At 39.9% G+C, this 17,649-nt stretch overlaps 1 protein-coding gene across 1 annotated transcript in view; it reads right to left on the minus strand.

Annotated features, from left to right (window-relative positions):
* Positions 1–500: 500 nt before the first annotated feature.
* The window catches only part of LOC104573429 (microtubule-associated protein 1B), a 61,772-nt gene continuing 44,623 nt past the window's right edge, over positions 501–17,649 (minus strand). Inside the window, exons 4-7 of the mRNA XM_088536974.1 lie at positions 15,184–15,324; positions 5,223–12,021; positions 2,835–3,073; positions 501–1,731 (exon numbers count right to left, since the gene is read on the minus strand). Coding sequence (XP_088393100.1) covers positions 1,576–1,731; positions 2,835–3,073; positions 5,223–12,021; positions 15,184–15,324 — 7,335 coding nt within the window. The 3' untranslated portion in view covers positions 501–1,575. The remainder of the gene's footprint in view (positions 1,732–2,834; positions 3,074–5,222; positions 12,022–15,183; positions 15,325–17,649) is intronic.

Here is a 17,649-nt window from a genome sequence, read left to right on the forward strand (position 1 = left end):
GTTACACCCTTGTAAACACTTGGCAATCAACTTTTCAAATCCCATTTTCTGTTATCATCAAGAGGTTAATTTTATGACCAGGGTGCCCCTCCGCCTCCTCCAAGGTATTGGCAGTTATCTATTTTCAATAAACGTTACTGCAATATTCATTCTCACCAGAACCCTAAACAACATTATTCATTTATCTTATAAAACTACTAAAAAAAAATTGCCTTCGCCTGAAATTTTTTTTCTTCGCATTTTCCTGTAAATGAAAACTTCTGTTAAAAATTCATCTATTAAAAGATCACACAGCACTAAAAAAGGATCTGTACATTTGTTCCCATATTCACTCTTAAATCAAACAAAATAAGATAAGACAAAGGAAGATTGAATACTATACAGACTCGCAGATAACCTTTCTCATCATCCTGAATGTTTCACCAAGTTTTGTAACTCTGATACTGGACAACACTTCAATAATGCTTCTACAGTACAAAAGAAGCTTTCAGAAAAAGGGGTTGTCTTGCCTTGTTGAGCTGTCCAGGTGCATCAATGAAGTGATCACACAACTAACACACGTGACTCATAGCACCAAGCCGTTTGACCAGTCAGATAGGCTTCTAGTACCGCACATGCACATTCACACTTCTTTACTGGTGTAACTACGATCCTACACAGATGTTTTATAAACTTGCTGTCTCAACATTAAAAAATAAGTGCATCAAGTTTCTTTGTACATTCAAGTCACTTTCTAAGGCAAATTGTCTACTGTATGTACTCCCAACTGCTTTGGTATTTTGCTTCTGTTAATCGACTGTTGACATGGGTGTTTAAGCATGTGGACTGGTCAATTCTGAGTTCAGGAGATGGATTTTTACTGGGAGCATGCCTTAGACCAACGTGTCTGCATGTGGAAAGAAAGGTTTTCAAATTCTGAACGGGATTCAAACTACTTGCATATTTGGTCTAGGATTGTTATGGCATGTCAGTATGCAGAGTTCAAATTAAAGTGTGATAATTGCTGATGAGTGTTGAGTTGTATGTCCCTTCCTAGCCACATTCTGTTCCTTTTTATTTTCCAGCTAACTTAATTCTGTAACGTAAAGACCCCCTTTGCAATAGCTCAGATGGATATAAATTTAAAACTTTCTTTTCATGTTAGAGCATAAGCAGACTGCAGTAAGCGATACATCTATTGCCATAAGATTAATGCAGATCTAATTATTTATTACTTTCTCCTCCTACCCCTCTCTCTCTTTCTCTCTCTTTGTGTTTCTTTCGAGGGCAAATGCCTCTACCTGGCAGAAGTCAGTTGGGGTTGCTAGTGCATGGTTTCCAAGTGTTCAGCGGAGATGAAACTGGATCTGTTTTTTCGCAGTAATTCAAACCCTACTATGGGAATACTGTTGTTTCCCTTAGCAATCAGCAAAGACTGAAAAATATTAGTGATTTGCATCACCTTGACACAGTATAGCATTTGGCAGGTATATAGTTCAGCAGTTGAAATAGATGGGTTGAATTTTTAGAAAAGGTGTTTTCAAATTGAAGAATTTCTGGAAACAAAGTTTAATGTTGTGGTGCATGGTCTTGTTCTTACAGTTCAATCTTGCATGCAGGAAAAGATTCATCTTGCATAACAACAGTGCTGCTGCTTGCCAAAACCATGATGTTGAGGTCCTGCTGTTTCTCATGGGTCTCTTGGTACCATTCCCTCATCACTTCTGAGTCGTGGGTTGGGATTAAGGTCACCTACAACACAAAACAAGAGAACTCCTGGGGAATGGACACCGATAAGAAAAATATCTTTTAAGAAGTCCCAACCAGCAAGCATTTCCCTTTCGGAAAGAGTGGATCTGTATGCAACAAATGCACAAATAAGTGATGGATAAGAGAAAATAATTAATTGCATGGGTAGGATAAAATAACTGCAAAGAAGGGAAAAAAAAAAAAAAAAACTTGTTTCTGTAAGGTGCTGAAATGTAGCTTTCCAGAGAGGTCTGCAGAGTCTGCAGTCTGCACTGATATCTCTTCAGATTTTTTTTATTTGTGTGTTACATCAGCAGGGCATGTGAAGTTTCCATCTGTACGTGATAATTATATACACCACAAAACACTCATTTTTTCTCGCCTGTTTACAGACTGCAAGGTTTCTAAACTTGGATCCTGTATGCTACAGCAATAAGATCAAACAGTATTCAGATTCAATTAAGCCAAATGCTGCAGTAAACCCAACCCTTCTGGATTATGTTTCGCTCTCATTTTGTTCCTCAAATTTCTTGTTGAGGTCACAGGTGTTTAAAGGGCAGATACTACTTCTGAGATGCTCCTGGGACTGATGAGGGAAGGCTCAGAGTCGCAGCCGTTGGAATTAGTGCTATGGGTATGATAGGGCAAATCAGGAGGCTGGCAGATCAGGAGAGAGAGTGGTGGAAGGAGGTGATGTGCTGTGGATAACCGCCCCTTCCTCTCCCTCCTGATTGCTGTTTTTGCAGCACTCATGAGCTAAGAAGGGATAGGAGCACTAGTAGAGGCCTACGACAACAGGCTGAGCAGGAAGCTTCGGAGCAGTGAATGGTGCCCAGCATCAAACCATGCAAGCACTGTCACTGCTGTGAGGAGGAGGCAAATATGGGCCAGATCTGCTTTTTGTTCTCCAGAAATAGATTAGAAGAGTCAGAAATAGGGGCACTGCCAGGTAAGATCCACTCCAAATTTCACCTGTGTGTCCTCTCCCAACAAGACGGCCTATCTGCAACCCCCTGCTCTGAGCAGCCACAGTCCACTCCTGCCTTGTGTAATTGTTTCCCAGAGAAGTTTTGATTTCCGGACAGAAACATGAGAGAAGAGCATACCTGCATGTTGCTCTCCCACTGGGCCTTGCCCTCCAGCAGGGAGTCTAGAACAGCCCTGCTCGGCTCCTCAGCAGCAGCATCATTCCCGCTCACCACATAGTAGGATGACCGAACTCTCTTGAAAAACTCAACGTCGACATTCTTACTGTTGCTGTGGTTAGGGATGTACACCAGATCCAAATACACTGGAGGTCCTGGAGGCACAGCGGTTGATTTTGTCAACTTAGTATTTGGAGGTCCTTTGGAAATGAAAGAACAAAAGAATATATCACAGACTGCTGAAAAGATGCATTTATTAATTATAATTGTTACCATAATTACCATGAGGTGATATCCCTAAAGTAGCTCCTGTTGGTTAAGCATCACATATGTGCAGCTCTACTTCTGCGTCCTCTGAAACTATCATGCTGTTACCCTCCTACATCTAACGATATACTCCAGTTTAGTTGTATCTAAGCCCTGACTGTACTGGGAGGAAAAAATATCTGAATAAATATAACTAATTATATAATACAAGAAAAAATTACTACCACATATAACCAGCAATTGAGTGAGCCTTTCCAAGTAATATGCTGCTATTATTCAGTAATTGCTGTGCAAGGCTGTGATTACTGAATTACCATACAATGAATGGGAGTATTATTTTCCAGGTTAAGAAGTACAGCTCTTTGAGACTGATAGGCATGACTGGAACATCAAACAGAAAGCCATGCAGGTTTGAAGTGGACTGAATTTGGCAGGTATCAGGGCTCAACAAGGTGTAGTAGCTGTTGACATGCTGTGCTAGGACTGTCTTACAGCTACATCAGGGAGCTCCTGTGAGTGAGCAAAGAGGAAAGGAGGAACTTGGGAGGACGGTGAAGCTTCACACACCAGTTAATTCAGGGAACTAAGAACAAGCATTTACTGCCTGCTGGATCCTTGGCTGCACACACCAATTAGCCATTTATCACAAAAAAATGAGGTGAGGGAGCATGTTTTTGCTTCTGTATCTTAGTGTAATATCAGTTCTAAGAAGATCTTCAGTCAAAATTAAATTTAAATACACATGTGAAAATACTATAACAGATTCTGCTTTTGCTATAGTTTGGCCATCAGGATTTGATCAATGGTTATATTCAGATGATCACCACTATTATTTTATTAGCCTCTCCATGACGTTACAGAGGATGATGCTGGTAAACCAAATTATCTGAGCAATACAGTTTATTTTAGAGTCATGTATTGTAAGGCCAGGAATGTGCATTGCAATTGCCTGATGTGACCTGCTGTTCATTATACACCAATATGCCAAATAAGCATCATGATGTGATAGGACTTCCCAAATTAGAGATTTTTTTTAACTATTGGGTATGTTACAAAATCATCTTTATAACGAAATAAAATGTGTTATTTTTTCTGAAATGTGGATACAAACAGTAAACGTAACAATACATGTGAAATTTTAACTCGAATGTCACTATAGACAGTTTAATATAGAGCCAAAATGCTGGAGATGTATAAGGTAAAAGAAACTATAGTGCAGTTTTGAAAAGCATCTTTCAACAGAGACACAGACACTATAGTATAACAAAGGAATGATGGACAGCATAAAATGGTAAAAGTCCAGATAGCTGAATGCTGATTTGCTTCCACTGAATCCTAGACCTGCTGCTCGTAGAAAAGTTTCAGCAGAACATCGGTCCTAACAACTGCAAAAAAAGTATCCTCAAAACACTCTGTAACTAGACCTGCAGGAAACAACATATTAGCACAATGTCTCCTTGAATAATCTAATTCATATTTTATTATTACTTTAGTGTACACAACAGTCATTCAAAATGACATTAACTTCTGATATGTTTAGTCATTGCGGCTGGCATAAGACTTTAACTGGATTATGTGATGTACATGCGTTTATTATGGAAAGTGCTCTTACTACAGTTTTGACTAAAAAAATATCCAATAAAGTAATGAAAACACCCAATGTCTATAGAATTCTGCCTCTCACAATATTAAATTCCATTTGCTTTTCTTAAGAGTATTGTGTCTTGATGAGTCTTATAATGAAAATGTGGTTCATTTCACTCCACATACAGCACTACTTTCAATTATGTATTCATTGGCCTAACAATTTAAGTAACTAGTACTCAGCTTTTCATATTTGATGCACTTGCCCTAAGTCTTCACTTCTGAGCAAACTGACACAACAAGTCTCTCAAATTATAAAAGCTAATCTGGTGAATTCCAGTCATTTAAGTATGGCTGTTATGTGCTGGATTTCACTTAAAACATGGTCTTTTCGATGAGAGATGATTATGTCCTGATCTCAGCTGATATAAAGGTAACCTAACATAACCGCAACCACTAAGAAAAACTTAATACTAGGGAATTCTTATCTGTCTTTACCTGTAGTTGCAGTCTTCACTGCCTTGGACGTTGTTGAATTTGCTGCATTCTTAGTGTCCTTATCCTTCTCTTCCACTCGAGACTTTACTTCTGGATTTGAGATATTTTTGGTTGCCTTCTCAACAGACTCCTTCTTTTTTGGGGAAGCCGTTTTGGAAATTTTGTCTAAAGCTTCTTTTACAGCTGGCTTTGGGGAAGCCACTTGTTTCGATTTACCATCACTTTTTTTAGCAGGAGAGGAAGACTTGGTCTTAGTACCCTGCTTTTTTGTTTTTGAGGACTTTTCTTTGATGTCCTTCTTCAAAGGTTTGCCCAAATTCTGGTCAACAGGCAAAGCCTCTGGATCAACCATAGAGACATCAGGGTGCCTAGGGGAAGGGCTGCGATCTTGCATTGGGACAGGTGGAGGGTCAATGTGTTTGTATGTAATCGTCTTGTCTGTTGGAATGGTTTCCGACTCATCTTCAGAGTCAATGTTAGCATCTGCAGTGATGGAAGGGCATTCTTCAGTCTCAGGAGGAACATCAGAGTCAGTCTGAGATGGAGCAGACTCGCTTACCGACGTGGGAGGTGTTTCATCACACTGCCGTGCTGGCAGTTTTCCACCGGAAGGAGGCTGGGCTCCTCCAGATTGAGTTAATGGCTTTTCTTGATCTTGGGACTGTTCGTCACTTGCAAACCACTCTAGGGGATTTGGGTTGATAAATGAGGGTGAAAGTTCTGTTTTAGGGTGTTTATATTCGCAGGAGGACACAAGACATAAATCAACATCTTGACGGGCTTCTGCTAATGACTTCGTTGGAGTAAAATGTCCACTTGCTTCATAGGAATAGCTAGTAGCATCAGGTGACATGGTGGCCTTCCCTGTTGTCTCAAATGAGTAGTCTGTAGTATCAGGTGACCTAGTGGCCCTCCCGGTTGTCTCACAAGAGTAATCTGTAGCTTCAGGTGACCTGGTAGCTTTTCCAGTTGTTTCATAGGAGTAAGCCATGGCCTCAGGTGACCTAGAAGTTCTCCCTGTTGTCTCATAGCAGTAGCTAATGGTTTCTGGTGATTTAGTAGTTTTCCCTGTTGTCTCAAAAGAGTAATCCATGACATCAGGTGATCTGGTGCCTTTTCCAGTTCTCTCATAGGAATAATCTGCAACCTCAAGTGATTTAGTGGTTTTCCCAATTATCTCATAGGAATAATCTGTGGCCTCGGGTGATCCAGTGGTTTTCCCTGTTATCTCATAGGAATAATCTATGGCCCCAGAGGATCTGTTAGTTTTTCCCATGGTCTCATAAGAGTAATCTGTGGGCTCAGGTGATCCAGTGGTTTTTCCCATTGTCTCATAGGAATAATCTGTGGCCTCAGGTGATCTGGTGGACTTCCCTGTTGTCTCATAGAGATAATCTGTGGACCCAGGGGATCGAGTGGTTTTCCCTGTTGTCTCATAGGAGTAATCTGCAGCCTCAGGTGACCTGGTGGTTTTCCCTGTCATCTCATAGGAATAATCCATGGCTTCAGGTGACCTCACAGTTTTCCCAATTATTTCATAAGAATAATCTGTTGTTTCAGGTGACTTTGTAGTTTTCCCTGTTGCCTCATAGGAATATTCTGTGGCCTGAGGTGATCTAGTAGGTTTTCCAATTGCCTCATAAGAGTAGCTAATATCCTCTGGTGATCTTGTAGCTCTCTCAGTTGCCTCATAAGAGTAACTAAGTTCTTCTGGTGACCTGCTGCTTTTCTCCGAATCTTCTTTTTCTGGAGTAGCTAAAGGTTCTGGACTATGCTTTGTTAGTGGCTCTTGTAATGTGTCAGCCTGATAGCCAAATGCTTTGTCAGAGGATACTTGTAGTGACAATGATGATGCGTGACTTGCTGACATTGCTTCTGTGGCTGCAGGAGGTGAATCTGGAAAACTAGGAGAGTATAGAGGAGAAGACTCCCTTGGAGTTAATGGAGATAGGTCAGACTTTGGTGACAGCTTTTCTCCTAGGCCCTGCACCTTTTCTGAGGTAAAAGAATGTAGTGACATATCTCTGGGTGGAACAGCACCTGAAAAGGTTTCCTCTGGCAGTGGTGAAGTTACCTGGGAAGGTGTATGTGCTGATGAAGTTGAAGATGAAGCTTCAATTTGAGAAACTGAAATAATTTCAGAAATATCCTTCTCCTGAGAGTAAGTTGTTTGCTCAACAGGGGAAATCTTCCGTGCGAAAGTAGGCTCCTGTATATCTGAGGGGCTATAATCTACCTCAGTTGGTCCATTTTCAGATATATGATGAATACTAGTACCTACAGTAGGATATTCTGGGGACTGTCTACTAAAGTCCATTGCTAAAGACTGCTCAGGAGACTCTTGACCGAATTCTACTGACATAGTTGACTGCTCAGGAGACCTAAGGTCGTGCACTGGTGTTCTTGATTTTGCAGTTTTAGGTGAGAAATCTGGTGGAGAAATTGACATTGGTCTTGGGCACTCTTCCTTAGATGGAGACATTTCAGTTTCCTGAAACGTGGTTGGTGTTTGTACAACAGACACTGAAAGAGAATCATCAACTTCTGTAGAGTGAGGGGATCCAACCTCAGCATGCAAAGAAGGAGATACATCATCAGTAGTTGGTTCTGGAAATGAACTAGTAGCAACAGATGCTGTAGAGACAGAAGCAACTCCTTCTATATGGGAATAGGTATCTTCTGCTACAACCTCATCAACAGGTGTTGCAGACTTGTCAGAGACAGTGCCTTCAGAAATTGACATTTTGGTATCTTCCTTTAAGGAACCAAACTGACTGATATCTATTTGTGTAGGTGAGAGATCACCTGCTAACTTCCGCTCATCCAAGACCAGTGAAGACTGAGAGCTACTGGGCTCTGTATCTTCCATTTTCCTTTCTAGGCTGAAGCCCTCTTTAATTGCCATGAATTCCAAGCTTTTTTCATCTTGTTTTTCTTGGAAAAGACCCACAGAGCTAGCTTCAGAAGTTGGGCTAATCTGAACAGGTGATTTTTCCTTTTCAGCTTTCTCCTCAGAAGGACTTGCATAATCTCTGGCAGGAGACTTTACATCAGCACTCAAAAATGTATCAAAAGAGGTTTCCGAACCTATCAAGGGTGGACTCCGTAGAGGTGAGAGAACTTTTTCAATAGGAGATTCTGAATCCGGCACAGGCTCATCCATGGGGCTTATTCTGTGTTTTGCAGACTCATCTTTCTCTTCACTGAATTCAAAGCTAACTGGAGCTTCTCCTGACTTTTCAGTGATTTCAGAAGAAAGTTGACTGGATTTTTCATCAGTGGGAGACTGATAATAAGGTGTGTGGCCAGCACTACCAGCAGCAGACTGTGAGGGAGATGCTACTTCTAATGTTTTTTCTTCAGGACTTGCACAATGCTCTTCAGTTACTTCTTGATGTGCATCAGGCAACGTTGTGACAGGACCAGACTCAGCTGAGACCTTGATCTCATTGGGAGTGAGTGAAAAGTTCACACTCCGTTCACTTAGTGGTGTTTTGGCAACTGGTGATGGAGGGGACAGACTCTCTGCTGGACTCTTGGTTGGGCTGTGTTTTCCGCTAACCTCTTCTGGATAGGTTTCATTGATTTCCAATTTGGCAGTGCCTTGAATTTCACTTTCTTTTTGCTGGTATACTTCTTGGAAGGCAGATTTGCAGAATTTGTCTTCCTCTAATGAAGAAGGCGGTGAGATAGTAGAAGCAGAAACGTTATAGTCTTTACCTTCTGTGGCCTCTGTTTTGGATCCTTCCGATAATCCATTGAAAGCATCCGGAAGTGGAGAGAGTTTAGGTCTACTAAACTCTTGAGAGTACAGTGCTGTCTCATATTTAGTAATGTTCACATACTCCTGAGAAGGTGACTCACTTTCCTCATTGTTAGTTTCATCACTCATTACATCCCGCGGTGTAGACATTTCATCCATTGGAGTTGGTTCACTGGATATTTCAATGGTAGACTGTGTATAACCTGAAGTAGCTGTGAATTCTTCAGGTTGATCTTCTCTATTTTCTTCATCAGAAACAGTGGCTTCACTTTCTGAACCACCAGGTAATGTCTCATCATGGATAGAAGAAGCTGGCTCAACTGCTGGAGACTGAGGTTCGGAATGTTTGGTTGGTGTAATTATGAGGAGGCCATATTTATCTTCAACTTCACCAGCTTCTGCAGCTTTGTCTACCACTGCCATCACATAGTCTTCTTCAGCTTCTATCTTTTCAGTTTCCTCTTCATCTCTGACATCTTCTGCTTTGTCTTCCTCCTCTTCAGTTTCTTCAGTTTCTGCCTTTTCCACTGCTTCTTCCCTGTCTTCCTCAGCCCGCTCATCTGATGCCTCATAGTCTGCCTTTTCAATATATTTTTCATCTTTAATTCTAGCATCCGCTTCAGTCAGCATATCTTCTGAACTCTCTTCCATTTTTCTTACTTCCTCCACATACTGTTTTGTGGTGTCCAGTAGTGTCTTCTCCTCCTCATCTTCTTGCTCTTCAGCTTCTTCTGTCTCTGCCTTTTCTTCATAGTCCCCTGCTTCAGATGATTCCTCCAAGCCAGTTCCTTCATCCTCAAACTTCTCATTGTCATCAACCCTGTGCTTTTCTACAGGTTCCAGTTCTTCAGGTGTCTGTTCACATTCACCTTCAGCTTCTGTGGTAGTTATGCCTTCATCAGAGGATTCAGCAGGTCCTTCATTATCCAGTTTTTCTTTTTGGCCTGTGCCTGTGAGTTTCAATTCATCCTCTATGAGGACAGCTTTAGGTTTGGTTTCTTTTATTGTTTCTACTTCTTCAGCTTTTAATTCTTCAAAGTCCTTTGTTAAATCTTCCGGTGAAGACATTAGGGACCTCTCAGCTTCAAGTTCTTTTCCATTAGCTGCAATTTCTGCAGCTGCTACTGTTGCAAGGGTTGTGGCAGCGGCTCCAACTGCAGCAAGAGCAGCTTGTGCTCCATTGACTTTAATCTCCTTCTTCACAGTCTTAATCTTCCCCTTTTCTTTTGGCTTTCCAGCAGATACTGGTTCTTTCTTAGCAGGTTCCTCCTTCTTTTGTGGTTTAGGCTTTGCTGCTGGTTTTTTGGCTTCGGTTGAAGGAGTCTTCTTTGTTTCTTTGGGGAGCTTTTTGATGTCTTTTTTGGCTTCTTTTTCTTCCTTCTTAATTTCCTTCTTCTCTTCTTTTTTAACTTCCTTTTTAACCTCCTTTGGTGGAGCTTCTTTCTTCACTTCTTTTTTAGTTTCCTTCTTCTCTTCCTTTTTCACCTCTTTTTTAACATCTTTTTTGATCTCTTCTTTCTTGGGTTTTTCCTCTTTTTTGATGGGTGTTTTCTCCTCTTTTTTAGATACCTCTTTCTTTGGTTTTTCCTTCTCCTCCTTCTTTTCTTCAGGTTTTGCTTTGACTTCTTTTTTCACTGGCTTCTCCTTTGACACTTTTGGTTTTACATCTGTAGCTTGCTTTTCAGCAGTTTCAGATTTCACTAACTGCTCTTCTTTACTTGTTACATCTTTTTCTGCCACTACAGGTTTGGTTTCCACTTTTGCTGGTTTCTCTTTTTTAACTGGAACTTTTTCTTTGCTTTCTACTTTTGGAGGCTTTTCTGGTGCTGGAGTAGGTTTTGGTGGTTCTGGAGTTTCTTCTTTAGATTCTTTTCTGACGGATTTGCTTGGTGGTGTCTTTGCAGCAGGCTTAAGGCTCTCCTTGCTGTCTGTTCGTTGTTTCAGCTTTGCTTGTTTCACAGCTGGACTAGCGATGTTCCCAGTTAAGTCTTTCTGTGTAACCATTGGTTGTTTAAGAAAGTCTAAATGTTTGAGTTTTTCCAGGCCTTCTAGAATGTTATATTGGGTACTGTTTCCAGGAAACAAAACTCGAATAATTTTTTCTGCAGGATTAGCTGGATGCCATACAATCAGGGATGAGACAGAGGTGAAATAGGATAGTGGAATATCTACCTCTTGGCCATTTGGTAGCAGGAATTCAGCTTTATCTTTATTAGTACCACTCCACTGTTGCATAAAATATTGCATCTCTTTGCTGTTTTTGACAGGATTAAGCACATACATCTCAAGTTTGCCAACACCCATTTTCTGAAATAAAATGATGGGGTCAATGGTATTTCCTACATTTCTAAAAAGAGGCTCTGGTTTCATAGACAACTTATTTAAATATTGGAGAGTAAAGCAAGCTTCTTCTACACTCCTTTTTACTCTAAAGTTAGGATCAAGGTTCTTCAGGTTTTCAGGTACATTGAGGAATACAACTCCTAAATCGGGTGAGATCAGATTTTTCATCCAGTCACTGTTGGTCGTAGACCCTTGGGACTGTTCCTCTTCTAATTCGGCTATCTTTCTCTGGAGCATGCTATTGATTCCTGGCAGGTTATCATCCCCAATGTGAGTGAGCAGAATGGAATCGACTCTGTCCAAATGCCGGATAAGTTTCCAGAAGCAGGATTTTCTTTCAGATCCTCCATTGATGAGCATGTTGAATCCATTCACTGCAAACAATGCAGAGTCCCCTCTTCCACCCGGAAAAATGTAACAGCAGGGCTTGGAGAGTTTCAGAAAGCCTCCTGAGGTTGGAGGTTCCAAAATGTCAAAGGGTGATGGCACTTCTACTGATTCTGACAGATACTCTGTAAATTCAGAAAGTCCTTCCATTTCTGGCAATATGGAAGCTGAGTTGAGCTTAATGTTAATGAAGTCTTGAAGGTTGTGTCTGTCAAGGTTAGAATTTTTCCAGTCCCCTTCCTCAGGGCAGAAGAGAGTTAAGCTGGCTTTGTTGGCAGGGTGTGTAGTACTTAATAACTCACCGATCTAGGGATTTAAAACAAAAAGACAAAAGGATGCAAGTAAAATCTTTTTTTTTTTTTCCTGACAATGTCATAATACATAGTATCAGCTGTCCAGATAAAACTTTTTTTTCTTTCACTTTTACACTGGTGAGTACCAGTCACAGAAACTAAGAGAACCTGTTGCTATAATTAGTCCAGTACTGTAATTTTTAAATACAAATGAGCAGCTTATTTGTGCTCCCTTTCTCAATACCCAAAGCATGAAAGTACCCTCTCCCTCCTCCATCCTTTATAGTAAGCTTTTATGAGGACTATGGAGTTAACACTATCAGTAATGCCGCTGCCTTTGCCCTTGGCTCATGGGTCTCTACACTGCCCCAGAGCATTGAGAAGAACTAGTCCAACACCTAGGGGACACAGGGCACCCTCAGGCAATACCTGCAGCCCAGGGAGGCAGGTGGTCCCTGGGGCAGGTGCCTTCCTTGCCCCTCCTGGCATGGGCTCTACTCCACACCACCGCTGTTCTTTCTGTTCTTTCTGCAGCCTGGCTCCCGAAAAGCCACCAGGAAATTAGGTAAATGGATCCTACTTCTGTTTGCTTTCAATAAAGACACCACCAAGTTATGTAAACCTCTTATTTAAAAAGAGTAGTTCTGATATAAAACATCAGTACAACATATGCCTACACAGCATCTTGCAAAATACTGCAGCCTTTTTGCAGAGACTCAGTTGTCAGCTCAAACTATAAGAACAGTTTCCATAAAGATGATTTAGATTGTTACAACTGAATAATGTGAAAGTCTTGGACCACAAACCGAATCTTTGAAAGAAATGCACATACGCAAAATTAATTATATTTGATTTCACAAGATCTCTGTAGGCCTATACATTGTGTATCTAACGTATCTAGGTTTCCTTCTTTTGTGTGTTACATAATTTATTTTCAGCATTTACCAAAAATAAAACTCAATAAAGATGCAGTGGCTGTTATCCAAACAAAAGTAATCCATCCAATACCAAAATAAAGCAGAAAATAATATTTTTTTATGTTCCTTTGTCAACCTTATTTAGTTTCCAAATCATTTGACAGAAGTATAAATAAATCTCACCCAAATGTCAGACATGGCTTTGTCTGGGGGAAAAAAAAAAGGCAGAGGAAAAACGAAACAAAACAAAACAAAGTAAAAGGAGTAAATGCAGCATAGGATAAAAGGTAAGGAAAAAAGGAGAACCATTCCTATTGTTTATGACAGAATAAAGGACAGAGAGACAGTAAGGGGAGGACAGACACCTTCTATTACTGCATAGCCCAGAAAACAGCTCTGAAATGGACTTAGGGACTTCAGTGTACTCCTTATGCTGTTTCTCTGATCAGGGTTGAAAACATTAAGGAGAGACAAAAGCAGGGCCAAGATCTCTTATGTGAATGAATAAATTGAAGTCTGCTACATATGTAAGGAGATAACTTGAGTAGAGATCGTTTTTCATGTAAGGCAAATTTTCCAGCAAAATGAAAAAATATATGGTAATACATTACGATACTGAATATATTGGGCCACGGTTTGTTTATGGTTAGTTTTATTCCATTTATAAAATACTATACTTGCCTTTCTGCTTCATACACCTAGATTCTAAACTGTGTTTTCTCCTAAATGTTGGCATGCATAATACAGACTCTATTAAGGTACTAGGAGCACAGGCCATTGAAAAATTGGTGATATGGCTGGTGATAGCTGACAGCAAGTCGGCTGTACAGAGAAAAGATAAAATTATTTCATATCCTGGGGACCACAAAGGGAAGAAAGATTGGTTTTCATCTGCAAGTCTTTGCTGCAGATGAATGGGACATCCTCACTGTTTTGGCATGGGTGAAGTTGAAAATTTTTAGGCATTGCTTGCAGGGAGTTGAGGAAATTAGAGATGGAATTCTCAGTTGGACTTCATTGGAGAATCCTCCAATGAAGGGCAATACTTTCCTGAATGCATTTTCCATGACCATAGTTCAGGCTTGGTCCAGGAAAATAAAAATGGACAGGGAACAGAAATATTAGCTTTAAGCAACATTCACCAAACTCCACTGCATTCATAGGTCATCAGAGCACAGGAATTTATTCTTCTCACCACTAGTTAGAAAACCACTAACCATTTTTTTTTTCTAGCACTCATTTCTAACCTTGTTTCTTATTTGCGGTCTCCTAAAAATTCCCCACTAATGACTCTTTAAGAAATGTCTCATACACAGCCTGCAGCACAGCAAATACAGCCTTTGTGTGTGTAGTTGAAGTCTGCAGTTTTACAGAACCGTAACTCTTTGAACTGACGGTGACTTTAAGGGTCACGTCCCTTTCATAGACCAGGGATCCAGCTGTAGCACCAGACACCGAAAAAAAGGCTCTGAGACTAGGTTTAAATAGGTACAATAAGGTTACATCGGGACTCCCGCAAATTCTGCATTTTCAGCACTGAACTTTCAAATATCACTCTCCTGAAATGCTTGTAATTAAATTCGGGTACAAAAATCCAGGGATGCAGCCATACAGTTTGTTTAAATATAAACTTTACACGGCAGCCAAATTAAGTGTGACAGCTTGTTTACTATGGGTTCCTGCCCTATGGGAGCTTTCAGACACAGTACATTAAGCAAGAAAACAAAATAATAAGTCACGAAACAAACAGCATTAAATACTGGTAGAATTCATGGTTTGACACTTATATTCCTGGCCTGTGAAAATCATAAGATTTACAGAATTCATTGGTCAAATTTTAAATACTAGAGGGAAGAAGTCAAGCAGGTAGGTGGTGAAAAAACTACAGCCATTCCAACAGACAGCCTCTGTCTTATTTAATGTCACATATCACTTAGCTGCCATCAGGCAAGAACTGGTGTCAGATTCAATTTGGCTGCTTCATATGTGCACCATTGTTCAGAGGTTCCTTGATTTTCTGTTTCTTGAAGTTACAATTTAATTTCCCAAATTAAGATATTATTCTTCTGTTATGCAAATTACCTCAAAACTAAAGTAAATTAAATGAATGTTTTGAAGGGAATTTGATAGCAAAGAGTAAGGAATGCCATCATTGAGCTGTTAGTGCTAACTCCGAGTTAGTAGAGATGGCCAGTGTTAGTCCCACAGAAACTGGGTCACTACATGACAAAATATGGAAGACCCTTTTTGGTACACACCTCTTGATCTGTGAAGATCTCAATGAAGTTTTGGAAGGAGAAGGATCCTGACTGGAGAATGAGTTCTCCTGTGTTTTCAAAGCACTGTCCAGTGAGCACAAGTAGCTTGTGTCTTGCAGCATCTGTGATCATTAAACGCACCTAGAGTGAAGAGAAGCTTATCAGTAATGGGAGTTACCATGCATGGCTATATTCCTTGGAGAACATGCAGTTTACCTTGCCTAATTTAAAGCCCATTTTACACGAGAGTCTCCCGGGACTGATGATATATTATCTAGTTACAGTGCTGTTTACAAAAGACAGCAAGAAAGGAGCAAAAGGGAGAAAAGGGGAGACAAAAAGTGACTAGAGAAAAGGCTCAATGAGTAAACCAAACTAATGACATGGAAAAAAAGAGTAAAGAGCAGAAAGAATAAAATTTGAATTAAGAAAATATTAATTACAACGGACAAATGTATTTCTTGTGTACATAACTCTTAGTGGATTTAACAGCACTGTATCAGGCCAGTTGCCCTGTATAGTAATGAGGGGCAACTGTGCATATCAGCCGCAGGGGTCAGTTATTGGAAGGCTGTTTTTTTTTTCCCAGTGTGCAGCATTACTTACTATTTGGTTGCAAAAATGTCAGTGAAAACAGATACAAATCACATAGAAGAAAAGGCACATTTGGACTGTTGTTCTCTTATAACTTGAATCATTTACAGAGTTAAAAGTACAATTCATCTTCACCACAATCATTGATTAGAACTTCAAGTGCTCACACAGTTATATATACCATTTACATCTCATGATGTCACTATAGACACTTTAACTTTTCAAAATGTGACAGCACAAGATCTTTTTTCAATATATTTTAACAAATTATGTTGATGCATGATGGCTCTGACCTTCTTCTGCCTTTTGAAATAACTTCTAACTGTTTCAAAACGCATTTTATTTACTTTCCTTGAACCTCATTACGTATAATAATTCTTCCTTTTCCCCCCGGGGGAAACTTACTTGTATGCTAAATAAAATCTGCATATCTAGAAATCTACTGTTGGCCAAATTCATCCTAAATCCAAACAAAACCTTTGCAAGATTTTTTTAACATAAAATAAACCTTTAAAAAATATTTCCAAGGTCTTATTCAAACTGAAAATCACCTTTAAGTAAGGTATGAACTTCAAGTACAGTAATTCCTCCATTCAAGGAGGATTATGTAAAAGCAGAAGAGGACATTGATTCCAGAATAGGACTATCCATGTATTAAGCCAAATAAGAACAGTTCACCATATAGATGGTGAAGCCTCCAAGCTCTATCTCCATAGACACAACATAATCGCCTCAGCTCTCCTAGTAAGCCACTTTTTCAAATTTGTATATTGATTGTTAAGCAATCAATTGTTGTAAATAATTCCCTCTCATGCAAGGAAGGCTGAGCCAGGAAAGCTAGACCTAAATCCTTGCTCAACAGCTAAGACTGTTGTACAAGCAGAAAAGAGCCAATGAGGAATATGCATCTTAAAGATACTCCCAACTCACCAATTGTTCTAGATTATTAGAAATGCAGCAATATCCTTGCTGAATCAAGTCAATCTATTTATATTTCAAACAAGAACATAGATAAGTGCAGCTGGCTCTGATGTGTGTTGCTGAAATCTTGTCTGTTTTAGTTGTATTAAAACCATTAAAAAATCGGCTTCCCCTTCCTTTTTTTTTTTTTCTGGTTGCTGGCAGCAGTTCTAGGCAGTGTGCCAAGCTATGTGTAATATCACCAGCTTTTCCAAGTGCAAAATTACTTCCTGACTTGTGAATCATTGATATGTGACTATCACATAATTCCCCTTCAACTTATTTTATTAATTGATGGTGAAATAGGCTTTGCAGAGCTAGAAAACTAGGGTAGGAAAGAAAAATAAATAAATGCTTAAAGATTACAGAGCATAACATATGATATACATGAAAGAACTTCAAGAGACATATAAATTGTGCGTCTGAGCATAATGAAAGCTTCCTGGGGGACTGCCAGAATTTTGTCAGCTGATTTCAAAATGATTACATTTAAGAAGAAATGTGCTAGGTGATCGTTCTGCTCAACTTTACTCTTGGTTGAAGTCCCAAATAGTTTAAAGTAAGTGACAGCAAGATGTAGCCTCAGTCAAAACTGAGTTAAAGACAGAGTATGAACAGAGACAGGAGAGTAAGGAGATCAGAAGTTTCCAAGATTTATGGTATCTTAAAGCAATGGAGTGAAATCTTCTAAAAAAGTAAGTAACTGCGCATGAGGTTTTCAGAAACTTGCTTTCTTTGGGCAGCTGTGATCTCTCTCCCTTTGGCCTTCTCTTTTGGGAAACATTTGGTAGCTGGCTGAACAGGACAGGAGCTTTGGGTCCTTCATGCTCAGAAAACCAACAGTATGGCTATTACCAGCTGCATTAGCAATACTAGAATTTCTTTTAAGATCTTTGCCTGTGTTTTTCCTGA

The sequence above is a fragment of the Tinamus guttatus genome, unplaced genomic scaffold, assembly GCF_059628265.1.
Source record: "Tinamus guttatus ecotype Peru unplaced genomic scaffold, ASM5962826v1 Tinamus_guttatus_pri_ptg000711l, whole genome shotgun sequence".
In the NCBI taxonomy this organism is placed as follows: Eukaryota; Metazoa; Chordata; class Aves; order Tinamiformes; family Tinamidae; genus Tinamus; species Tinamus guttatus.